The 26,256-nt window shown below is 43.9% G+C and overlaps 1 protein-coding gene and 1 pseudogene across 2 annotated transcripts in view; one reads left to right on the top strand and one right to left on the bottom strand.

Annotated features, from left to right (window-relative positions):
- LOC311122226 (protein Hook homolog 3-like) overlaps positions 1-8,778 on the bottom strand; it is a 46,392-nt pseudogene extending 37,614 nt beyond the window's left edge. Inside the window, exon 1 of the transcript in view lies at positions 8,407-8,778. The product of the transcript in view is annotated as a protein Hook homolog 3-like (transcript). The remainder of the gene's footprint in view (positions 1-8,406) is intronic.
- A 224-nt stretch (positions 8,779-9,002) lies between these two features.
- LOC311122224 (E3 ubiquitin-protein ligase RNF170-like) lies at positions 9,003-14,274 on the top strand. The gene is made up of 7 exons (XM_084196610.1): positions 9,003-9,063; positions 10,204-10,362; positions 10,791-10,872; positions 11,069-11,180; positions 11,351-11,424; positions 11,701-11,832; positions 13,469-14,274. Exons 2-7 carry the CDS (start codon positions 10,232-10,234, stop codon positions 13,736-13,738), a joined length of 801 nt encoding a protein of 266 aa, XP_084052736.1. The 5' UTR covers positions 9,003-9,063; positions 10,204-10,231; the 3' UTR covers positions 13,739-14,274.
- Positions 14,275-26,256: the final 11,982 nt, after the last annotated feature.

Below are 26,256 nucleotides of genomic sequence, written 5' to 3'. Positions count from 1 at the left end.
CAGTCATGCTAATCACATTTGCGCACGTTGGCTCAACCGTCCGGTATACGGGACACCGATCCCGTAGAGGTTAACAGAATGCAAATAATTTATCCCAAACTAAATATACTGTGGGGGAAAAAAGTATTTAGTCAGCCACCAATTGTGCAAGTTCTCCCACTTAAAAAGATGAGAGAGGCCTGTAATTTTCATCATAGGTACACGTCAACTATGACAGACAAGATGAGAAGAAAAAAATCCAGAAAATCACATTGTAGGATTTTTAATGAATTTATTTGCAAATTATGGTGGAAAATAAGTATTTGGGCACTTACAAACAAGCAAGATTTCTGGCAAATAATTTATCCCAAACTAAATATAAGTGTTGATATTAGTTGGCAGGAGTCTTTACTTAAATATTATTGTGTTTAGATTTTCAATACCTATTATAACTTTTGGTAGTTATATTACTATAAATAATAATAATTATTATTATATTAGTTAGATGTTTTCTAAGAGCCTTTTTCCTTCTGTTTGACCAGAAAATAAAACGTACTTTTTAAGACACAAAAAAAATGGCTGACAATTGTTTCTATGCCTTTATAGTCTCTAAACTTTCATTTGACACCATGTTGGTGCTCATGGCTCCTTTCATATGGAAATGACCCCAACTCATCTCTTGTGTACATATTGCCTCAATTACCTCGACTATGTGCCCCCGCACATTGACTCGGTACCGGTACCCCCCTGTATATAGCCTCGCTATTGTTATTTTTACTGCTGCTCTTTAATTATTTGTTACTTTTATTTCGTATTATTTTATATTGTATTTTTTGTTGTGTGATTTTTTTTTTGGTATTCTTTCTTGAAACTGCATTGTTGGTTAAGGGCTTGTAAGTAAGCATTTCACTGTAAGGTCTGCACCTGTTGTATTCGGAGCATGTGACAAATAAAATGTGATTTGATTTGTTAACGTCAATGTGGCACTGCAGGGTCTTCACTTTAGGCTTGGAAATGTGGAAAGGTTAACGGCAATATTGGCAATTTACAGTACCAGTCAAAAGTTTGGACACATCTACTCATTCAAGGGTTTTTCTTTATTTTTACTATTTTCTACATTGTAGAATAATAGTGAAGACATCAGAACTATGAAATAACACATACAGAATCATGTAGTAACCAAAAAAGTATTAAACTAATCAAAATAGATTTTATATTTGAGATTCTTCAAATAGCCACACTTTGCCTTGATGACAGCTTTGCACACGCTTGGCATTCTCTCAACCAGCTTCATGAGGTAGTCACCTGGAATGCATTTCAATTAACATGTGTGCCTTCTTAAAAAGTTAATTTGTGGAATTTAACGCGTTTGAGCCAATCAGTTGTGTTTTGACAAGGTAGGGGGGGCATACAGAAGATACAGTTGAAGTCAGAAGTTTACATACACCTTAGCCAAATTCAATAAAACTATTATTTTCACAATTCCTGACATTTAATCCTAATAAAAAATCCCAGTCTTAGGTCAGTTACGATCACCACTTTATTTTAAGAATGTGAAATGTCAGAATAATAGTAGAGAGAATGATGTATTTCAGCTTTTATTTCTTTCATCACATTCCCAGTGGGTCGGAAGTTTACACACACTCAATTAGTATTTGGTAGCATTGCCTTTAAATTGTTTAACTTGGGTCAAACGTTTCGGGTAGCCTTCCACATCCTTCCCACAATAAGTTGGGTGAATTTTGGCCCATTCCTCCTGACAGAGCTGGTTTAACCTATAGGATTGAGGTCAGGGCTTTGTGATGGCCACTCCAATACCTTGACTTTGTTGTCCTTAAGCCATTTGCCACAACTTTGGAAGTATGCTTGGGGTCATTGTCCATTTGAATGACCAATTTGCGACCAAGCTTTAACTTCCTGACTGATGTCTTGAGATGTTGCTTCAATATATCCACATAATTTTCCTTCCTCATGACGCCATCTATTTTGTGAAGTGCACCAGTCCCTCCTGCAGCAAAGCACCCCCACAGCATGATGCTGCCACCCCCGTGCTACACGGTTGGGATGGTGTTCTTCGGCTTGCAAGCTACCCCCTTTTTCCTCCAAACATAATGAAGGTCATTATGGCCAAACAGTTCTATTTTTGTATCATCAGACCAGAGGACATTTCTCCAAAAAGTACGATCTTTGTCCACATGAGCAGTTGCAAACCGTAGTCTGGCTTTTTTAATGGCGGTTTTGGAGCTGTGGCTTCTTCCTTGCTGAGCAGCCGTTCAGGTTATATCGATATAGGACTCGTTTTACTGTGGATATATAGATACTTTTGTACCTGTTTCCTCCAGCATCTTCACAAGGTCCTTTGCTGTTGTTCTGGGATTGATTTGCACTTTTTTCACCAAAGTACATTCATCTCTAGGAGACAGAATGGGTCTCCTTGCCGAGCGGTGTGACGCTGCGTGGTCCCATGGTGTTTATACTTGCGTACTATTATTTGTACAGATGAACGTGGTACCTTCAGGCATTTGGAAATTGCTCCCAAGGATGAACCAGACTTGTGAAGGTCTAAAAAAAAATTCTGAGGTCTTGGCCGATTTCTTTTGATTTTCCCTTGATGTCAAGCAAAGAGGCACTGAGTTTGAAGGTAGGCCTGGAAATACATCCACAGGTACACCTCCAATTGACTCAAATGATGTCAATTAGCCTATCAGAAGCTTCTAAAGCCATGACATCATTTTCTGGAATTTTCCAAGCTGTTTAAAGGCACAGTCAACTTAGTGTATGTAAACTTCTGACCCACTGGAATTGTGATACCATGGCATTGTCTGTAAACTATTGTTGGAAAAATTACTTTTGTAATGCACAGAGTAGATGTCCTAACCGACTTGCCAAAACGATAGTTTGTTAACAAGAAAGTTGTGGAGTGGTTGAAAAACACGTTTGAATGACTCCAACCTAAGTGTGTGTAAACTTCCGACTTCAACTGTAGCCCTATTTGGTAAAAGACCAAGTCCATATTATGGCATAACAGCTCAAATAAGCAATGACAGTCCATTATTACTTTAAGACATGAAGGTCAGTCAACACTGAACATTTCAAGAACTTTGAAAGTTTCTTCAAGTGCAGTCGCTAAAACCATCAGGCGCTATGATGAAACTGGCTCTCATGAGGACCGCCACAGGAATGGAAGACCCACAGTTAACTCTGCTGCAGAGGATAAGTTCATTAGAGTTACCAGTCTCAGAAATTGCAGTCCAAATAAATACTTCAGAGTTCAAGTAACAGACACATCTCAACATCAACTGTTTAAAGGGGACTGTGTGAATCAGGCCTTCATGGTCGAATTACTGCAAAGAAACCACTACTAAAGGACACCAATAAGAAGAAGAGACCTGCTTGGGCCAACAAACATGAGCAATGGACATTAGACCGGTGGAAATTTGTCCTTTGGTCTGGAGTCCAAATTGGAGATTTTTGGTTCCAACCGCTGTGTCTTTGTGAGACGAGGTGTGGGTGAACGGATGATCTCTGCATGTGTAGTTCCCACCATAAAGCATGGAGGAGGAGGTGTGATGATGTGGGGGTGCTTTGCTGGTGATACTGTCTGTGATTTATTTAGAATTCAAGGCACACTTAACCAGCATGGCTTCCACAGCAGTCTATAGCGATACACCATCCCATCTGGTTTGGGCTTAGTGGGACTATCATTTGTTTTTCAACAGGACAATGACCCAACACACCTCCAGGCTGTGTAAGGGCTATTTTACCGAGAAGGAGAGTGATGGAGTGCTGCATCAGATGACCTGGCCTCCACAATCCCCCGACCACAACCCAATTGAGATGGTTTGGGATGAGTCGGACCGCAGAGTGAAGGAAAAGCAGCCAACAAGTGCTCAGCATATGTGGGAACTCCTTCAAGACTGTTGGAAAAGCATTCCAGGTGAAGCTGGTTGAGAGAATACCAAAAGTGTGCAAAGCTGTCATCAAGGCAAAGGGCGGCTATTTGAAGAATCTCAAATATAAAATATATTTGATTTGTTTAACACTTTTTTGGTTACTACATTATTCCATGTGTGTTATTTCATAGTTTTGATGTATTCACTATTATTCTACAATGTATAAAATAGTACAAATAAAGAAAAACCCTTGAATGAGTAGGTGTTCTAAAACTTTTGACTGGTAGTGTGTCTTGGAGAAGAAAAAGGCCTGCAGACAAATTAGTCTCTACTTTCTGCATCCTTCTCTGGTCATTTTCATGCAAGTCACACAGGATGGGGTGTAATTTTACCACTACCTTCCTTTGAGAATTAGAGAGGCTTGAAAAAGGCTCTGCTATGGTTTTTCATCAGGCTGCCTTTTCATAATTTCCCCACTACAAAAAGCAAATCAAGGTGATTTTCCACCGAGAAAGGTTGCATCAAATTGCAGTTACAACAGCCATTTAAAAGACAAAAATATACAGTATACAGATCAGAAAGAGAATTGACTTTCGTGTGCACATTTCTTACATTACATTTGTGTACTGTGCAGATGATGTGCTTATGAGATATGGTCAGGCCTGACCCTAATCCTGATCAGATGTGACAATCGTCAGGGCCATTAGCTAGGCTGGTTCCCACACGTCACATCTCTCACTGTACTGCTGCTTATGAAAATGTGTGGGGAGGGAGAAGAATGTACTAAATGTTGAACTCAACTGCCACTTTCAAACCTTCTGCAGCCAACTGAATTAAATTCTGATGACTCTGACAAATAAATATTACTGAACTAAACCCAGCTCATGAACTGTAATCGTTTTATGTAATAAGAAGATAATTTGCTGCTTATGTTTGGTGGTCAGTGATTAGCTTAATAATATTGTGTACTTGAATACATAACAGTCCCCTGTGGAGTAGCATAGAGATGATGAGTGGCCGCCAGATGGCCGGGCTAGAAGACCCATTACAGTACATGTTGACAAAGTTGCTGTGGGGTTTTAAATGTAGCCCTTCACGTGCTGGTTAGGAAACCCTAGCCTGGCTGTGAGCTCTGTGTAGCAGAGGCAGAGCCAGGGACACTGGTCAGCAGAGCAGACCCCACCACCTCCTCGTAAACAATGTCCACTCCAAGAAACATGGACTGGTACAAGGTCCATCCACCTTCTTACGAAATAAAGCCAACTCCGATGGATCAAATCCTAATTAATCTGCTAATCTTATAAAATGTAAATCTAAAAATAACCACCAAAGCCCCTGGGGGACTCAAGGAACTATTTTTAACATCGGTTTCTGGGTATTTGGAAATAGCCACGGGATGTTTTTTCATTACCGTCAAAACTATTTATTTGAAGTTTTTTTAATACATTTGAATATGTGGCTACTTTTAAGTAAATACCTTCAGTCAACTTGTGCAGTACGTTAGGAGATGAAGCAGATTGCTTTCTTCATTTCACCGGTCACATTATGAAGCTTACAAGTAGTTCCCAGTCACATGGTGTTTGTTTACAACCACGAGTGAGGTGAGCCTTGTGAGTCACGTTCAGCTGTCTGGTTACATTATGGAATTCACAACTAAACGTTTTCCAGCTAGACATCGTATAACTATTAAGTTAACTGTCTAAAATGTGCTAAATGCTCTGCAGGTTGCATTTGGTTTGCTAATTATCTAGCTAGCTAAGTGATTAACTTCTCGCAAAATCAAGCTTCTCTTGGTAACAGCAGAGAACCCCCCTCCTGGATAAAGAGCCTTGCTGTCTAATATTTGTTTGGTGCGTAAAGCAAACTGAGTAGCATTTTTGAGTTACTTAACTTTATGAGCTGGGATGTCTGTCCTGCAAATAGTTTCAGAAACTGTATATAAATGTTCACAATGCACTCGTTACCATTTAGCTAACATCCGCTATGGGAGTTTACATGTACTTGTTAGCATTGCTAACCTTTGGATTGCAGCGACTCAGTGGGGTTTGAAAATAGCGGCCCCTTGTGTCCAGTGCCGGTATGACACAAGGTCTGTATGAAGCTATGACAATATGGATACCGCCCAAGCCTAGCTTAGCTTTTTATGCAGTTTCCATTTTTCCATTTGAAGTATTTTTAGTTCGGCTATTTCTCCTCTCCTCGTCCAAATGAACTGCACCAGGCAGAGCCCCGCCGGCATCTAATGAGAGAACGCTGAAGAGGAAATCCACACTCCCACACACTTCTAAAGGAGAGGAAACAAACAGATGGGTGGAGTGGAGGGATATCTGAACTCACAGGAAATATATCACCAAAATAAAGACTATGTAGACGGTCCATTTAGGGAAATGCAAACAGGTTGTTGACAGATATTAGTCATATCTAGTTGTTCCAATAACAGAAGCACAACTAAACTTGGCTCTAACAATTACAACACGTCTGCTGCAGAGGAGGAGGATGTTTTGCGAAGTCTTGAGTAAACCCACACTTTCCAGGGTTCAGTATTGAGTTCATGGCACCACTTCACAACCTGAGTAGGCTGTTGTATGGTTCTGAATCACCTCTTGAGCAGAGCCGTTTGCAGTGAATAGGCCACCATTAAGTAGCCTGGGCTTAGCGCTGGAATGCAAATAAATACAGGACACTGATTAATCAATTAGCCAACATGTACAGAGAGATCCTTTATGAAAACCTGCTCAGGACCTCACACTGGGGTGAAGGTTCACCTTCCAACAGGACAATGACCCTAAGCACACAGCCAAGACAACGCAGGAGTGGCTTCGGGACAAGTCTCTGAATGTCCTTGAGTGGCTCAGCCAGAGCCCGGACTTAAACCCGATCAAACATCTCTGGAGAGACCTGAAAATAGCTGTGCAGCGACGCTCCCCATCCAACCTGACAGAGCTTGAGAGGATCTGCAGAGAAAAATGGGAGAAACTCCCCAAATACTGGTGTGCCAAGCTTGTAGCGTCACACCCAAGAAGACTCTAGGCTGTAATCGCTGCCAAAGGTGTTTCAACAAAGTACTGAGTAAAGGCTCTAACAATTACAACACGTCTCCTGCAGAGGATGAGGATGTAAGGAGAAAGCAAGGTCTCTGTCTGTCAACTTCCTTATAATTTAATCAATGAAATATTACATTTTTGTCATGTGCCATATGACAACCTGCTGTTGGGAGTCAAGAGTCTCAGCCACGGGATAATTTAGAAGAGAACTCATGCAGTGCTGACACTAGCCCTCAAGAACCCTAGTGGGGTATTTCAAGTTTAAATGTAAAATGTCATCCTGTGATTTTTTTTAACTTTTCCTGTTGAAAAGCAATATCCTAAGTATAAATACAATAAAATACACACACTAAAGGGTACAAAAATATGTTTTGAGCAAAATAGTGTTTTTTAGACTGAGCTGCAAACTTCAAGGAGTTGGTTTGATGGGAAGTCGTGATGTCGTCGGCCTCCCCCCTTGCTTCAGGAAAAATAAAGGAAAAACCCCAAACTTTTGAATGGTAGTGTATATTAAGAAGCAAAGTGAAAACATCATAGTTAACATCAACATTGTACACATAACAGCATGTGCTGCAGTGAACATGCAGACTGAACGCTAGTGTCTCCTGGTCAAGGAACAACAAATGCACTCCTTGAGTGACTGACAGGTGTGTAGAAAGCGGCATAGAGAGAGAGACAGCGGAGAGATGACAAGTTGCGAAGTAAACTATAAAAATGGACGTTACACAAGGCGTTTCACATGTAACAAAGCAAAAATTCAAATACCATTATAGAAGGTAAAGTAAAAATCCCAAACCGGTCCGTGCATCAAGACAGGTATATCATAAAATACGGTATACCGCCCAGCCCTAAGCGTTATCACTATCTACTGGTGTTAATGCCTATGGTTACATTAGGTGAAAAGGAGACTGGAGTGCCACTTTAAGGTAAGAGTTAAGGTTAGGGTAAGGATCATGGTTATGGTTAGGGGACATCCCAAGGATCCCGGATAGCATCACCAACCGACTACTGTGCTAATTAGTTATCTGTGTCTCCGAACACTTGTGTGTAACTGGAGGAAGTACGCCAGAAAAGTGTTGTAATTGAATAATACTGTCGGCTGCAACTGTTAACCCCGTACAGTAAGTGTATTTTTTTGCATTTGTGAAATTATTTTTGATTTGATGTGAACGTTGAGGAATACATTTTTCAAAAACCATATTGTAAGCGAGGATTATTAACGAGGTTTCTAAACGTTAAAACAGAGCGTCGATTGTAGTTCACATGGGCCAGCTGTCAGCCATACCATCATCAGCTGATAACCCAAGAGGATCGGCTGTAAACCACCTTGTTTTGGGCCCCTTGGGTTCTGAAGAACTCGGTTTTGGGCTACGCTAGTTTGCTATGTATGTTTGGCAGCCAACGCAAGCTAGCTAGCTACATTTCGTCTCACAATCGTTCATTAAAAATCGGGTTGAATCGGCGACCAAGATAATTCATTTTATACGTACCCATGTCAAAAGGCTCTCGCACAGTTCAACTCGATCCACAGAATTCAAGGTACTCATCGTACTGTAGTTCAATTAATCCACGGAGATCGTTATTTCTTTATCCGAAAATGGCTAGCCAGCCAGCTAGGCGAGATGAAATCAACAAGACCGACACGTCCGATCAACTGGATACCCAAAACGAGGAATTATTCGACGTAAAACGCTACTGTAGCTAATCGGTTTCCGACAGGACAGATACGTTTCCCCCCCGCCCTTTTCACTTCTATAAAAACATACAGCGTCGAAGATAAAGGTTATTTAATCATAAACAGTGACGTTGAGACACATCCACCGGGTCTACCCCCTTCTGTCAAGCTTTTTCCAACCAGCTGTGGGGAAAAAAAAGATGCCACCCTGTTGGACCGAAATTCGAGCCTGAATAAGATCAACCGTCTTTATCAAAGTTTGTCAATCCAGAATACCTCTCAAATCATTAAAAATAATCATAATCATAAGAAAGTACAAATAAATATCTAATCATGTATTCTATGAACATTTGAATAAATACATTGGGTTGAATTTAGTGCAGGCAAGTACTTGGGACGCCAAGTATACGTAGGCTAGAAAAAGGACCCCTCTAAGAACGTGAAAGTGGAGGAACTAGTTCCAATGAATAGGGTGAGACTTTTAGCTTGTAACCGATGTACTTTATCTTATTTAACCCTGTTTTCAGTCTTATTAGCCGCATTTGGCTAATAAGCAATGCGACAGATATTATTCACACTTAGCTATAACTCTGGTTCTGCGTTATGGTTTGTGTTCTGTAGTTAGCTAACGTTGCCTCGTTTTAGCTAGCTACATTTAGATAGGGGGAGTGGTGCTGCTAGATCTGGATAGCTCTCGAGAATATATATTATATATAATATTATATGTATACCAGCCCTTGAGTTCTGAACTGAAGGTATGGACCACAGTTAAATCAATGAACAACAATATCCACGCTGTTTCAGCGTTTAGAAACGTTATTAATCCTCGCTAGCGAAATGTAACTTTTTGGGCGACCAGACAAAATGTATATAGAATTGTTAAGTTATTGATCTGCCATTCTCGTTGAACGCAGGTCGAAGAAGCGGTGGATCTGTTCTGTGTGCGCTATTTCTATGCTTCCCGTTACGTTTCTGTATATTTTACGTTCGGTTTTGTACACCAGCTTCAAGCAGCTGAAAATACAATATTTTTGTTTATGGACAAGATATTTCACAGCGGTTTAAATGGTACAATGGTTCTCTACACTATCTTGCTTGTTTTGTCACATAAATTGAAATTATTATAATTTTTTTGCAACCAGAAAATTGCGGAGCGATTCTGCATAGTGCACCTTTTAACTTTAATATAAGTGAAAGAATCTTTGAAATACAAAATATACGCTTGCTGTGCAAAGTTTAGCAAAGTTGCACCTGGCCTTGGAAATGAGAGATCCTCTCACCTTGCCCTCGCGTTTCCATCGGACAATTCCATTCCACATTTCCTCTGTTTCTCAAAATAAAACCGGGTGCAACTTTCCCAAACTACCTACACTAAGTGTATATTTTGTATTTGAAAAAATCTCACTTATAAAAAAGTTAAGTTTCAAATGTTTCCAAAACTGTATCGCGTGTGAGCTATGCGTATTTGCGTTTAGAAGGGTCATTTGGGCATCGTTTGAGTGTAGGGGCATTTTCCCTCAGCAGGCTAAAGGGGACGTCCAATGGCTTAATGGATTGGAGTCATGAATAGGTGCTAGGCTGTGACCCACATGTACTCTCTGTTCTTACCCAGTTCTGTAGGAAATGATTAAGTGGGATGGATGAAAACAGTGGAGGTGGACTATTTGCTGCAAGGTGAAGACTCACTCATAGAAGGAGTCAGCAACCCTGTCTTGTTTGTGGTCGTTCTAAGTGTCACATTCCTGTGTGGACTGGTAACTCTGCTGTGCAGGTAGGCGTATTGTATTTCTATTCACAGCCTATGGGAATGATGGTCGTGAGTATGGAGTATACACATACACACAGACTTTTATCTATGTAAAGTCCTGTGTAGCTCAGTTGGTAGAGCATGGCGTTTGCAACGCCAGGGTTGTGGGTTCGTTTCCCCCGGGGGACCAGTATGAAAATGTATGCACTCACTAACTGTAAGTCGCTCTGGATAAGAGCGTCTGCTAAATGACTAAAATGTTAAAATGTAAATGTAATGGTTTTGGTGGTGGTGATGTTTTTGTAACCAGTTCTTGAGCTTTTTTTTTTAATGTTTGAGTTTCCTAAATCAAACATGTTTTGTTTTCAACTGATATGCCAGTGAATGTTCTTGTTAGCAAGTTGTAGGCCTGTTTCTAATATCTGAAGCTAAAGATGTTGTTGGTTCAACAGAAATGAGCAGCAGCAGAACATCCACCCAGAGAACCAGGAGCATGTCCGCGCCGTCCGGCAGCAGCTGCAGTCTGACTCGCAGGTGAGAAGATGTGGCACTGGCTGCTCCTATGTGTACAGCATGTTGTTAGTTTCTCCTCCTTGAAAATATCATACAACACCTTTATCTCAAATCAGTTTATTGGTCACGTTTACAGGATACAGGGTGAAATGCTTAATTGCTAGCTCTCCTCATCTCTCTCCTTCCTTCCTCCCTCTCTCTCTCTCTCCTCCCTCAGGAAGGTGAACCAGCAGAGCCCAGGCAGCAGTTCTATACAGATATGTCCTGTCCAGTGTGTCTACAGCAGGCTGTGCTGCCTGTGGAAACCAACTGTGGACATCTCTTCTGTGGTTAGAGTGGACCAAATGTTTATATACGTCATTGGGGTGTTGTCTGTCGCTCTATCACTTCAACTAGGAAGAAGGAATCAGAACTAGCTACAAGAAACTGATTAAGCCATTTGGATAGATGCATTCAGTGCTAACATCTGGATAAAACCACATTTTCCTGTATTTTGAAGGTTCTTGTATAATTGCATATTGGCGATATGGGACATGGCTTGGTGCAATCAATTGTCCCATCTGCAGACAAATGGTAAGACGTCTTCAAATGCCCATTATAACTTTGCTGTGCTTACTGTCAATACATTTATCATCATTCACGTAGTAATACTACTGATCCATAGTGCTGAAGTTGCTACTATACTCTGTTGGCATGTTCTCGTTTTGATTCTGAAGTAAAAGGAAAATACGATTTTAAAGACAGTTATCGCACAGTTGGTCTGTTTTGTATTGACCTCTCTACCCTATGTGAACAGGTGACCCTGCTGTTGGTCTGTTTTACATTGACCTCTCTACCCTATGTGAACAGGTGACCCTGCTCTTCCCACTCTTCCATGAGCACGCCTCCCCTCAGCAGGTGCAGGATGGAACGGTTGAACCACTCCTCATCCTCCGGGATCTCAACGACTACAACCGGAGGTTCTCAGGACAACCCAGATCTGTATGTATTTTGTCTTATGCAATCGGAGTTTGAGTGATTGATGCATGTGGAAGTCTCTCCCTGCAGGAAAGTTACATCAGATTTATTGAAAGCGCAGAGACACGGGTACTATCTCGTTCTGTGCTGTGATGTCATATTGAAATGCTTTTCGGGCTTGTTTCTTGGGCCCAGAATCTCATCTCAATGTCCCAGTCTATTAATTGATGATAAGGCCCTGCTCTACTGACGTTACGAGACATTGCAAGCCAAGAAATTGAGATGCAGCATTCCATTGCGAAATGCAGCTTTTGATTGCCGATAGATGGGCTTAGTGCGCGGTTCTGAGTCTGTCTGCGTGGTGGCCGACCTGCCTACACTGATAGATGGGGCTAGTGCGCGGTTCTGAGTCCGTCTGCGTGTTGGCCGACCTGCCTACACTGTGTCCCTCCCCTCTCTCTCCGTCCCTCGCTAGCTCGCTATGAAAGATGTGTTATCGGAAGTACGGCAACTAACCAGTCTCCTCCGTTCCAAAAATAGTCCATTAGTCCAATCCTAGCCGAATCTTGACACTCAGAAATGGGAGTCGACGCCAGGTGTCGATGTGCATGGAGTCGAGGAATCAATGATTTTGGGGTTGACTCTCCACCACTACGACATCGTCGTTAACAGTTGGAAAAATTGCAGAGAAAGGCAAGCGACAGCATTGAAGTCCTATATGGCAATACTTTGAGAAGTTAAATGCAGACTTTTGTGAGGGGGAATTGAGGTACAGTAATGGTAGTACAGGTGCATTGCTTCACCATCTGAAAGGGGACGCACCGTGAGACCCAAACCATCTGAAAGGGGACGCACCGTGAGACCCAAACCATCTGAAAGGGGACGCACCGTGAAACCCAAACCGTTGTTGGCAGCAGCACAGCTGCATTGTGAATTCACATGGAATTTTATGAATTTTTCTTATCGCTTTAATGGAAAAACTGATAATAAAAGAAAATGGCAGTTTAAACCGTTAAGAAAATGTTTCCATTTGTCACATCCCTAGTACTAATGTTTCCATTTGTCACATCCCTAGTACTAATGTTTCCATTTGTCACATCCCCAGTACTAATGTTTCCATTTGTCACATCCCCAGTACTAATGTTTCCATTTGTCACATCCCCAGTACTAATGTTTCCATTTGTCACATCCCCAGTACTAATGTTTCCATTTGTCACATCCCCAGTACTAATGTTTCCATTTGTCACATCCCCAGTACTAATGTTTCCATTTGTCACATCCCCAGTACTAATGTTTCCATTTGTCACATCCCTAGTACTAATGTTTCCATTTGTCACATCCCCAGTACTAATGTTTCCATTTGTCACATCCCCAGTACTAATGTTTCCATTTGTCACATCCCTAGTACTAATGTTTCCATTTGTCACATCCCTAGTACTAATGTTTCCATTTGTCACATCCCTAGTACTAATGTTTCCATTTGTCACATCCCTAGTACTAATGTTTCCATTTGTCACATCCCTAGTACTAATGTTTCCATTTGTCACATCCCTAGTACTAATGTTTCCATTTGTCACATCCCCAGTACTAATGTTTCCATTTGTCACATCCCTAGTACTAATGTTGTGCACTACACTACTTCCTGTCTCTCCCATCTCAGCTGATGGACCGGCTGCGTGACGTGCCCACGTTGCTGCGACACCTCTTCAGGGAGATGTTCTCCGTAGGGGGCCTGTTCTGGATGTTCCGGATCCGTGTCCTGCTGTGTGTGGTCGGGGCTCTGACCTACCTGGCCTCCCCTCTGGACTTGATCCCTGAGGCTCTGTTCGGCCTGCTAGGCTTCATGGATGACATCTTCCTCATCCTACTCCTCTTCATCTACATCTCCATCATGTATAGAGAGGTGGTGACCCAGAGACTGGCAGCGTGATGTAGAGAGGTGGTGACCCAGAGACTGGCAGACTGATGTAGAGAGGTGGTGACCCAGAGACTGGCAGACTGATGTAGAGAGGTGGTGACCCAGAGACTGGCAGACTGATGATACCCTTTCAATTCGGCTGCAGGGAAATCGATTTTGATGCAGGAGCCAGGAGGACAATATGTGACATGGCCAGAGCCAGGAGGACAATATGTGACATGGCCAGAGCCAGGAGGACAATATGTGACATGGCCAGAGGAACTGATCATTACTTAGCTTCAGGCCAAAGACACTGGAACAGTGAGAGCGCTCCGTCTGTTGCTTTGGGCTGGAGTTCCACCATGCACAAGAGTGGGGTCTAGTTAACAGGTCTGCTGGCATCATGTCTGTTATTGGCAACAGTCCTGGAGTTTGTAATATTGAAATGAAGCCAAAATGTCTGTTTCATCAGTTGAGATGTAATCCTATTGAATCCGCTAATCTAAAACGTGTGTGTGTGTGAGCTGGGACAATAAACAGTAAATTACTGACATTGCCTTCTTACTGAAGCATTTTGCATGTCGGTCATTTTTTGTGATTTTGTTACACGTTTCCCTAGATTGTTCTAAAACCATTTTTATTTGGTCAACAGCAATAGCCTATGAATTATGTTGATTCCTGCTATCAAAGTATCTGCCTGTCCCTGTTTGGCTGTTGGCTGGCTGTGTGAACAAGCCACACTAGCGCCCTCTCCCCACTGTGCATAAGGAGGTGGGAGAGAAGCTTTCTGAGAAGCACAAGCGTATGACCCTTGCTGAAAATGCAGTTTTCAAAGCAACTACTGTTCTGGTTACAGAGAGGAGTCACTGCTTTCTGTGACTATATATCATTTATTTTTCACCTCTTAATATTGAGTTCATGGCACCACTTCACAACCTGAGTAGGCTGTTGTATGGTTCTGAATCACCTCTTGAGCAGAGCCGTTTGCAGTGAATAGGCCACCATTAAGTAGCCTGGGCTTAGCGCTGGAATGCAAATAAATATAGGACACTGATTATACAATTAGCCAACATGTACAGAGAGATCCTTTATGAAAACCTGCTCAGGACCTCACACTGGGGTGAAGGTTCACCTTCCAACAGGACAATGACCCTAAGCACACAGCCAAGACAACGCAGGAGTGGCTTCGGGACAAATCTCTGAATGTCCTTGAGTGGCCCAGCCAGAGGCCGGACTTGAACCCAATCGAACATCTCTGGAGAGACCTGAAAATAGCTGTGCAGCAACGCTCCCCATCCAACCTGACAGAGCTTGAGAGGATGTGCAGAGAAGAATGGGAGAAACTCCCCAAATACAGGTGTGCCAAGCTTGTAGCGTCATACCCAAGAAGACTTGAGGCTGTAATCGCTGCCAAAGGTACTTCAACAAAGTACTGAGTAAAGGGTCTGAATACTTATGTAAATGTGATATTTCAGATTTTTTATATATACATTTGCAAAAATGTCTAAACCTGTTTTTCATTATGGGATATTTATATATAAATTAGCAGAAATTTCTAAAAACCTGTTTTTTCTTTGTCATTATGGGGTATTGTGTGTAAATTTATGAGGGGCAAAAAACGATTTAATCAATTTTAGAATAAGGCTGTAACGTAACAAAATGTGGAAAAAGTCGAGGGGTCTGAATACTTTCCGAGTGCCCTGTACATGCAGGGGTGACCCTTTAATTAAGGGATAAATCGGGATTTTGTTACTTTAAGCCCTTTTATCTACTTCCCCAGAGTCAGATGCGTCCAGAGTCTTCTTGGGTATGAATGTTTTAGGAATAAGGTATTCTGTTTTTGGGTAGGGGACCAAGTTTTTATTTTATTTGTTTTGCCATTTGTTGGGGGGTTTACAGATACAATTTCAATGAATATATTTAGTTTATATAACATGTACCTTTTAGTCTGCCTCTCAAAAGAAATGCATACAGAACATTTATCATATTGATCAAACTAGATTTTGTAATAGTAAAATTGGTATAGGGAACCAAAAATAAACGTTATGAAAGGTTAGCCTACACCCCCAACAGCCCATTCCCCACAGCCTAGATCCTGGTTCGAGTCCTGGCTCTGTCGCAGCCGGCCGCAACCGGGAGACCCATGGGCGGCGCACAATTGGTCCAGCGTCGTCCAAGGTAGGGGAGGGTTTGGCCGGCAGGGATGTGGGTTCGTTTCCCACGGGGGGCCAGTATGAAAAAAAAGAACTGTATGCATTCACTAACTGTAAGTCGCTCTGGTAAAATGACTAAAATGTAAATGTAAAATGAGAGAGTGCGGCAGTGCTGCCTGCCAGCAGTAATAGTCTCTGATTGATTGAGAGTTCCAAGGAGCTATTATCGTTAAGTAACATAATAAATGCAATGCATTGAATATTTTCGTTCATGCACTTCGAAATTAATTTTGTAACTTTGCCCCAGAACCATTTAACTACAGGGCACTCCCACATCATATGAAGGAATGTGAACAGTTGGGAGTTGGGGCCAATTTCATCGTAAAACATTTCCTTGGTGTAAAATAGTCGGAACAAATTTAAAATGTATAAATTGGATGGTTCGGATTACGGGTAATATTTTTCCATATTCTGGTCCAGTTAAAGCGTGGTTCAGATTCTATTAGATCTGTGGACCATACTTTTGTAATGGCTAGCTCCAGAATATGAGCTTTCCAAAAGTTGTTTATATATCATAGAGGTCAGTCCTTTCAGGAGCCCAGATAATGTATTTATAAATCCCCTAATTGGATGTTTCGGTAGTTGGGTTTCCCAAGAGACTCCAGGCCAGCATAGCTGACCTCAATTATAAATATAGAAAAAAGGAGTTGCCTTGTATCTTGGAATGTTCTCAAACCATTACTGTCCATGATATCAGTAAGGGTACAGATTCCACATTTGGAACAGTGGGGGACGCAAAAGGCCGTCCTCCAGATCACAAGGCGTTATTGTGAAATATTTGAGTATGGGCATGCCAACAGTTTTAAAATGTTGCGCCAAATAGAAATTGTGTGAGCAATGATAGGACCAAAGAGCAGTTTACATTGTTTAAGCGATATATCAGTGAAGACCACCTTTTCCAGAGCAATAGGTACACCATATTTATTTCTATACTCAGCTATGGGGCAGAATAATCATGTTGAAACCGGTTTAGGATGGGGAGAAATGCTAGAGCCTGGAAATAAAGTATCTGATACAGACAGTCCTCCTACGTCTTTCCCACTTTGTAAATGGATGAATTGTCTCCGGGATCGTTTACCTCAACATATACAGTTGAAGGCGGAAGTTTACATATACTTAAGTTTGAGTCATTAAAACTTGTTTTTCAACCACTCCACACATTTCTTGTTAACAAACTATAGTTTTGGCAAGTCGGTTAGGACATCTACTTTGTGCATGACACAAGTAATTTTTCCAACAATTGTTTACAGAGAGATTATTTCACTTATAATTCACTGTATCACAATTCCAGTGGGTCAGAAGTTTACATACACTAATTTGACTGTGCCTTTAAACAGCTTGGAAAATTCCAGAAAATGATGTAATGGCTTTAGAAGCTTCTGATAGGTTAATTGACATAATTTGAGTCAATTGGAGGTGTACCTGTGGATGTATTTCAAGGCCTACCTTCAAACTCAGTGCCTCTTTGCTTGACATCATGGGAAAATCTAAAGAAATCAGCCAAGACCTTAGAAAAAAATGTGTAGACCTCCACAAGTCTGGTTCATCCTTGGAAGCAATTTCCAAATGCCTGAAGGTACCATGTTCATCTGTACAAACAATAGTACGCAAGTATAAACACCATGGGACCACGCAGCCATCATACCCCTCAGGAAGGAGACACGTTCTGTCTCCTAGAGATGAACGTACTTTGGTGCGAAAAGTGCAAATAAATCCCAGAACAACAGCAAAGGACCTTGTGAAGATGCTGGAGGAAACGGGTACAAAAGTATCTATATCCACAGTAAAACGAGTCCTATATCGACATAAGCTGAAAGGCCGCTCAGCAAGGAACAAGCCACTGCTCCAAAACCGCCATTAAAAAAGTCAGACTACGGTTTGCAACTGCACATGGGGACAAAGATCGTACTTTTTGGAGAAATGTCCTCTGGTGCACCTCATGCTGTGTGGGTGCTTTGCTGCAGGAGGGACTGGTAAACCACAAAATAGATGGCATCATGAGGAAGGAAAATTATGTGGATATATTGAAGCAACATCTCAAGACATCAGTCAGGAAGTTAAAGCTTGGTTGCAAATGGGTCTTCCAAATGGACAATGACCTCAAGCATACTTCCAAAGTTGTGGCAAAATGGCTTAAGGACAACAAAGTCAAGGTATTGGAGTGGCCATCACAAAGCCCTGACCTCAATCCTATAGAACATTTGTGTGCAGAACTGAAAAAGCGTGTGCGATCAAGGAGGCCTACAAACCTGACTCAGTTACACCAGCTCTGTCTGGAGGAATGGGCCAAAATTCACCCAATTTATTGTGGGAAGCTTGTGGAAGGCTACCTGAAACGTTTGACCCAAGTTAAACAATTTAAAGGCAATGCTACCAAATACTAATTGAGTGTGTGTAAACTTCTGACCCACTGGGAATGTGATGAAAGAAATAAAAGCTGAAATAAATAATTCTCTCTACTATTATTCTGACATTTCACATTCTTAAAATAAAGTGGTGATCCTAACTGACCTAAGACAGGGATTTGTTATTAGGATTAAATGTCAGGAATTGTGAAAAACTGAGTTTAAATGTATTTGGCTAAGGTATATGTAAACTTCTGACTTCAACTGTACATTTTGAAACCGCACTATGGATTTTATCCCAACAGCCAGAAGGGGAAGACATGGGATGCATTGAACTACAGAAATTCAGCCTTGGCGATTATATTATTTTTGAAAATTGATATTCTGCTGGTTAAAGCAACTGGGATGTTAGTCCATCTACTGAGGTCGGATTGAATTGATTTGAACGTTAAAGTTTCTGCCAATGCTTTTATCTAAGGAAGGAAATATATCTTCTCCCAAATATTAAAATGGGAAAACGATTCGGATTCCATAAGTAGAGATGGAGTTCTCCATCGGGGTCTTGAGAGGCAGTAGGACTGATTTGGTTAGATTCATTTTATAACTTGAGTTGAAGCTGAATTCATCTATGATCTTCAATGCATTTGGGATAGTAAAATATAATCTGTTCAGGTTGCAGTATAATCCAGTTTAACATGAAGACACCAGGTTGCAGTATAATCCAGTTTAACATGAAGACACCAGGTTGCAGTATAATCTAGTTTAACATGAGAAGACACCAGGTGGCAGTATAATCTAGTTTAACATGAGAAGACACCAGGTGGCAGTATAATCTAGTTTAACATGAGAAGACACCAGGTGGCAGTATAATCCAGTTTAACATGAGAAGACACCAGGTGGCAGTATAATCCAGTTTAATTTTTATTTCACCTTTATTTAACCAGGTAAGCCAGTTGAGAACAAGTTCTCATTTACAACTGCGACCTGGCCAAGATAAAGCAAAGCAGTGCGATAAAAACAACAACACAGAGTTACATATGGGGTAAAAAAACATAAAGTCAAAAAAAAAGAATACAACAGAAAATATATATACAGTGTGTGCAAATGTAGCAAGTTATGGAGGTAAGGCAATAAATAGGCTATAGTGCAAAATAATTACAATTAGTATTAACACTGGAATGCTAGATGTGCAAGAGATTATGTGCAAATAGAGATACTGGGGTGCAAAAGAGCAAAATAAATAACAATATAGGGATGAGGTAGTTGGGTGGGCTAATTTCAGATGGGCTGTGGACAGGTGCAGTGATCGGTAAGGTGCTCTGACAACTGATGCTTAAAGTTAGTGAGGGAGATAAGAGTCTCCAGCTTCAGAGATTTTTGCAATTCGTTCCAGTCATTGGCAGCAGAGAACTGGAAGGAATGGCGGCCAAAGGAGGTGTTGGCTTTGGGAATGACCAGTGAGATATACCTGCTGGAGCGCAGACTACGGGTGGGTGCTGCTATGGTGACCAATGAGCTAAGATAAGGCGGGGATTTGCCTAGCAGTGATTTATAGATGGCCTGGAGCCAGTGGGTTTGAAGACGAACATGTAGTGAGGACCAGCCAACAAGAGCGTACAGGTCACAGTGGTGGGTAGTATATGGGGCTTTGGAGACAAAACGGATGGCACTGTGATAGACTACATTCAATTTGCTGAGTAGAGTGTTGGAGGCTATTTTGTAAATGACATCGCCGAAGTCAAGGATCGGTAGGATAGTCAGTTTTACGAGGGCATGTTTGGCAGCATGAGTGAAGGAGGCTTTGTTGCGAAATAGGAAACCGATTCTAGATTTAACTTTGGATTGGAGATTCTTAATGTGAGTCTGGAAGGAGAGTTTACAGTCTAACCAGACACCTAGGTATTTGTAGTCGTCCACATACTCTAGGTCAGACCCGTCGAGAGTAGTGATTCTAGTCGGGTGGGCGGGAGCCAGCAGCGTTCGGTTGAAGAGCATGCATTTAGTTTTACTTCTCTTTAACATGAGAAGACACAATAACCCGAAGTTGGAGAGAAGTTGAAAATTCCCTGCCTTCCTGACACACTTCCTCTATAACCGTGTTCAGTCCGATTAGTGTTTTTCCGCTTCTAGGTGAATGATTTGATCCGTATTTTACATATTCACACACGTGTGATTGAACCACATTGTTATTGACACTAAAGGGAAAGTATATTCAATTAACTGCAATGTTGATATCTTCATGAAAAACTTTTAAGTTGCTTTATTTGTATTTATATGGGCCTCTGCTCTACTAGGAGCTGACATGAATAAATCAGTCAAGTCTTTGTATCTATGTGCAGTGTTCAGTGAATCTACTAAGTGGTCTAATTTTTCAGATAACGTCATCATTCAAATAATGTGTAGCATTTAAGATAATGAATAAGGAAGATAAATGTGCATGAAAACTAGTCGTCTCGCGTTGAACGACAACACACACTTCACCGAAGAATCCCGTACATAGTTGCCACTCCTATTAGTGGTACTGTTGACCAATCACCAACGAAGGGGCGTAGACTTCGGCTACCGAACTTAGACTTTCCTCAATAAATAAATGTGCGCGTGAACAGCTGAAAAAAACATTCAGCCGAACAAACAAAATCGTCACGAAAATGTTATAATATTTAGCACAAACCGTTTAGACTGGGAAGCACGCAACAGGCATGGGCTGTCGCATTCTTCCAGCTGTCGCATTCTTCCCAGTCGAAAACGTGGCACGCCGGTTCGCGCACATGGAGAGAGAGGAAATCACTCCCATGTACATCTTATATTGACTATGAATATTTACTTAGAAATGTGCTGGTTGGAACTGACACATAACCCTGCCTCAGTAGCATGCCATCCTTGTGCTCTAAAGGCATCATCCTACAGCTAGCGTACACACAGCTACTGAATGTCAGCTAGACTGACCCCTGCCCAATCCAAACAGTGTGCGCCCTATACACAAAAATAGAACACAATTTGGCAGCTTTCTATTGGCTGTTATCAAAGTTCCACCTTGTTTCTATGGAGAAAAAAAAACACCATATGTGACACCTTGATGAAACTCATCCTATATAGATTTTCCACGCAGTCTTAAAAAGACACAATCTGTAAGAAGACAAATGTCCTGTACCTATTGTTCTTGATAGTAAAAATGGTAGATTAGTATGAAGATAATTCATGCATATCAGGCCAAACCGTACCGTGTGAATTCAGTAAGTAGCATTCAAAATGGCAATGATTTGAGGAAGCATTCTTGTCATGACAAGGCCCTGACATGTAATTTTCTTCCTCTGTTGCCAAACCAGACCTCTCATGTTGCTCCAGAGCTCTTTATTTGTCCCCAATGCTGTGGGCTGGAGCCAAGACTATATGACTTGGGAATCTGAAGTGACTTGTTCATCTCTGTTGTTCTGAGACACAGACATTCACTGTGCAACAGAGCAGTTCTGCTGACAGAGGGAGGAAGTACATTTTAGTCATTTTAGCAGACGCTCTTATCCAGAGCGACTTACAGGAGCAATTAGGGTTAAGTGCCTTGCTCAAGGGCACATCGACAGATTTTTCACCTAGTCGGCTCGGGGATTAGAACCAGCGACCTTTCGGTTACTGGCACAACGCTCTTAACCACTAAGCTACCTGCCGCCCCAGTAACAAGACTCATAGATCTTCTAACCTGGTGATATTTAAAGGTGAGAGAGAACACACCACTGTCCGTCTACGTGGTGCTGAATACAGTCTTCATTCTGTCTCTTCCACTGTTTTACATTTAACTAAGATGTTTGGTGCAGTATTTTTCAATGGAAAAAATGTGAATGACAACAAAGACTTTATTGAAGAATCCCTACTGTTGACCAAATCAGCAACGAAGAGGCGTAAACCTCAGCTCCGAACTTCGGCTTGCCTTCAGAATTCTTTGTGTGTGCCCGAACTACCAAAAAAGCCCTCACCGAAGCCCTCAAAAACGTCACAAAATGTCGTCATAATATATGCACGAACTCTACGGTTTCAGCGTTTAGAAACCCTCTCCGTCCTAACCCTCTCCGTCCTAACCCTGTCAGTCCTAACCCTGTCAGTCCTAACCCTCTCCGTCCTAACCCTCTCCATCCTAACCCTCTCCGTCCTAACCCTCTCCGTCCTAACCCTCTCAGTCCTAACCCTCTCCGTCCTAACCCTCTCAGTCCTAACCCTCTCCGTCCTAACCCTCTCCGTCCTAAACCTCTCCGTCCTAACCCTGTCAGTCCTAACCCTCTCCGTCCTAACCCTGTCAGTCCTAACCCTCTCCGTCCTAACCCTCTCCGTCCTAACCCTCTCAGTCCTAACCCTCTCCGTCCTAACCCTCTCAGTCCTAACCCTCTCCGTCCTAACCCTCTCCGTCCTAAACCTCTCCGTCCTAACCCTGTCAGTCCTAACCCTCTCCGTCCTAACCCTCTCCATCCTAACCCTCTCCGTCCTAACCCTCTCCGTCCTAACCCTGTCAGTCCTAACCCTCTCCGTCCTAACCCTCTCCGTCCTAACCCTCTCCGTCCTAACCCTGTCAGTCCTAACCCTCTCCGTCCTAACCCTCTCCGTCCTAACCCTCTCCGTCCTAACCCTCTCCGTCCTAACCCTCTCCGTCCTAACCCTGTCAGTCCTAACCCTCTCCGTCCTAACCCTCTCCGTCCTAACCCTGTCAGTCCTAACCCTCTCCGTCCTAACCCTCTCCGTCCTAACCCTCTCCGTCCTAACCCTGTCAGTCCTAACCCTCTCCGTCCTAACCCTCTCCGTCCTAACCCTGTCAGTCCTAACCCTCTCCGTCCTAACCCTCTCCGTCCTAACCCTCTCCGTCCTAACCCTCTCCGTCCTAACCCTCTCCGTCCTAACCCTGTCAGTCCTAACCCTCTCCGTCCTAACCCTCTCCGTCCTAACCCTGTCAGTCCTAACCCTCTCCGTCCTAACCCTCTCCGTCCTAACCCTCTCCATCCTAACCCTGTCAGTCCTAACCCTCTCCGTCCTAACCCTCTCCGTCCTAACCCTGTCAGTCCTAACCCTCTCCGTCCTAACCCTCTCCGTCCTAACCCTCTCCGTCCTAACCCTCTCCGTCCTAACCCTGTCAGTCCTAACCCTCTCCGTCCTAACCCTCTCCGTCCTAACCCTGTCAGTCCTAACCCTCTCCGTCCTAACCCTCTCCGTCCTAACCCTGTCAGTCCTAACCCTCTCCGTCCTAACCCTCTCCATCCTAACCCTCTCCGTCCTAACCCTGTCAGTCCTAACCCTCTCCGTCCTAACCCTCTCCGTCCTAACCCTCTCCGTCCTAACCCTCTCCATCCTAACCCTGTCAGTCCTAACCCTCTCCGTCCTAACCCTATTCGTCCTAACCCTCTCCGTCCTAACCCTCTCCGTCCTAACCCTCTCCGTCCTAACCCTGTCAGTCCTAACCCTCTCCGTCCTAACCCTGTCAGTCCTAACCCTCTCCGTCCTAACCCTCTCCGTCCTAACCCTCTCCATCCTAACCCTGTCAGTCCTAACCCTCTCCGTCCTAACCCTCTCCGTCCTAACCCTGTCAGTCCTAACCCTCTCCGTCCTAACCCTCTCCGTCCTAACCCTGTCAGTCCTAACCCTCTCCGTCCTAACCCTCTCCGTCCTAACCCTGTCAGTCCTAACCCTCTCCGTCCTAACCCTCTCCGTCCTAACCCTCTCCGTCCTAACCCTCTCCGTCCTAACCCTGTCAGTCCTAACCCTCTCCGTCCTAACCCTCTCCATCCTAACCCTCTCCGTCCTAACCCTGTCAGTCCTAACCCTCTCCGTCCTAACCCTCTCCGTCCTAACCCTCTCCGTCCTAACCCTCTCCATCCTAACCCTGTCAGTCCTAACCCTCTCCGTCCTAACCCTATTCGTCCTAACCCTCTCCGTCCTAACCCTCTCCGTCCTAACCCTCTCCGTCCTAACCCTGTCAGTCCTAACCCTCTCCGTCCTAACCCTGTCAGTCCTAACCCTCTCCGTCCTAACCCTCTCCGTCCTAACCCTCTCCATCCTAACCCTGTCAGTCCTAACCCTCTCCGTCCTAACCCTCTCCGTCCTAACCCTGTCAGTCCTAACCCTCTCCGTCCTAACCCTCTCCGTCCTAACCCTGTCAGTCCTAACCCTCTCCGTCCTAACCCTCTCCGTCCTAACCCTGTCAGTCCTAACCCTCTCCGTCCTAACCCTCTCCGTCCTAACCCTCTCCGTCCTAACCCTCTCCGTCCTAACCCTGTCAGTCCTAACCCTCTCCGTCCTAACCCTCTCCGTCCTAACCCTGTCAGTCCTAACCCTCTCCGTCCTAACCCTCTCCGTCCTAACCCTCTCCATCCTAACCCTGTCAGTCCTAACCCTCTCCGTCCTAACCCTCTCCGTCCTAACCCTGTCAGTCCTAACCCTCTCCGTCCTAACCCTCTCCGTCCTAACCCTCTCCGTCCTAACCCTCTCCGTCCTAACCCTGTCAGTCCTAACCCTCTCCGTCCTAACCCTCTCCGTCCTAACCCTGTCAGTCCTAACCCTCTCCGTCCTAACCCTCTCCGTCCTAACCCTGTCAGTCCTAACCCTCTCCGTCCTAACCCTCTCCATCCTAACCCTCTCCGTCCTAACCCTGTCAGTCCTAACCCTCTCCGTCCTAACCCTCTCCGTCCTAACCCTCTCCGTCCTAACCCTCTCCATCCTAACCCTGTCAGTCCTAACCCTCTCCGTCCTAACCCTATTCGTCCTAACCCTCTCCGTCCTAACCCTCTCCGTCCTAACCCTCTCCGTCCTAACCCTGTCAGTCCTAACCCTCTCCGTCCTAACCCTGTCAGTCCTAACCCTCTCCGTCCTAACCCTCTCCGTCCTAACCCTCTCCATCCTAACCCTGTCAGTCCTAACCCTCTCCGTCCTAACCCTCTCCATCCTAACCCTGTCAGTCCTAACCCTCTCCGTCCTAACCCTCTCCGTCCTAACCCTCTCCGTCCTAACCCTGTCAGTCCTAACCCTCTCCGTCCTAACCCTCTCCGTCCTAACCCTCTCCGTCCTAACCCTCTCCGTTCTAACCCTCTCCGTCCTAACCCTCTCCGTCCTAACCCTCTCCATCCTAACCCTCTCCGTTCTAACCCTCTCCGTCCTAACCCTCTCCATCCTAACCCTCTCCGTCCTAACCCTGTCAGTCCTAACCCTCTCCGTCCTAACCCTCTCCGTCCTAAACCTCTCCGTCCTAACCCTCTCCGTCCTAACCCTCTCCGTCCTAACCCTCTCCGTCCTAACCCTGTCAGTCCTAACCCTCTCCGTCCTTACCCTCTCCGTCCTAACCCTCTCCGTCCTAACCCTCTCCGTCCTAACCCTCTCAGTCCTAACCCTCTCCGTCCTAACCCTCTCCGTCCTAACCCTCTCCGTCCTAACCCTGTCAGTCCTAACCCTCTCCGTCCTAACCCTCTCCGTCCTAACCCTGTCAGTCCTAACCCTCTCCGTCCTAACCCTCTCCGTCCTAAACCTCTCCGTCCTAACCCTCTCCGTCCTAACCCTCTCCGTCCTAACCCTCTCCGTCCTAACCCTCTCCGTCCTAACCCTGTCAGTCCTTACCCTCTCCGTCCTAACCCTCTCCGTCCTAACCCTCTCCGTCCTAACCCTCTCAGTCCTAACCCTCTCCGTCCTAACCCTCTCCGTCCTAACCCTCTCCGTCCTAACCCTGTCAGTCCTAACCCTCTCCGTCCTAACCCTCTCCGTCCTAACCCTCTCCGTCCTAACCCTGTCAGTCCTAACCCTCTCCGTCCTAACCCTGTCAGTCCTAACCCTCTCCGTCCTAACCCTCTCCGTCCTAACCCTCTCCGTCCTAACCCTCTCCATCCTAACCCTGTCAGTCCTAACCCTCTCCGTCCTAACCCTCTCCATCCTAACCCTGTCAGTCCTAACCCTCTCCGTCCTAACCCTCTCCGTCCTAACCGTCTCCGTCCTAACCCTGTCAGTCCTAACCCTCTCCGTCCTAACCCTCTCC

This window comes from Coregonus lavaretus, assembly GCF_964263955.1.
Source record: "Coregonus lavaretus genome assembly, contig: HAP1_SCAFFOLD_1190, whole genome shotgun sequence".
Classification (NCBI taxonomy): Eukaryota; Metazoa; Chordata; class Actinopteri; order Salmoniformes; family Salmonidae; genus Coregonus; species Coregonus lavaretus.
This window is presented reverse-complemented; position numbering and strand designations above follow the sequence as displayed.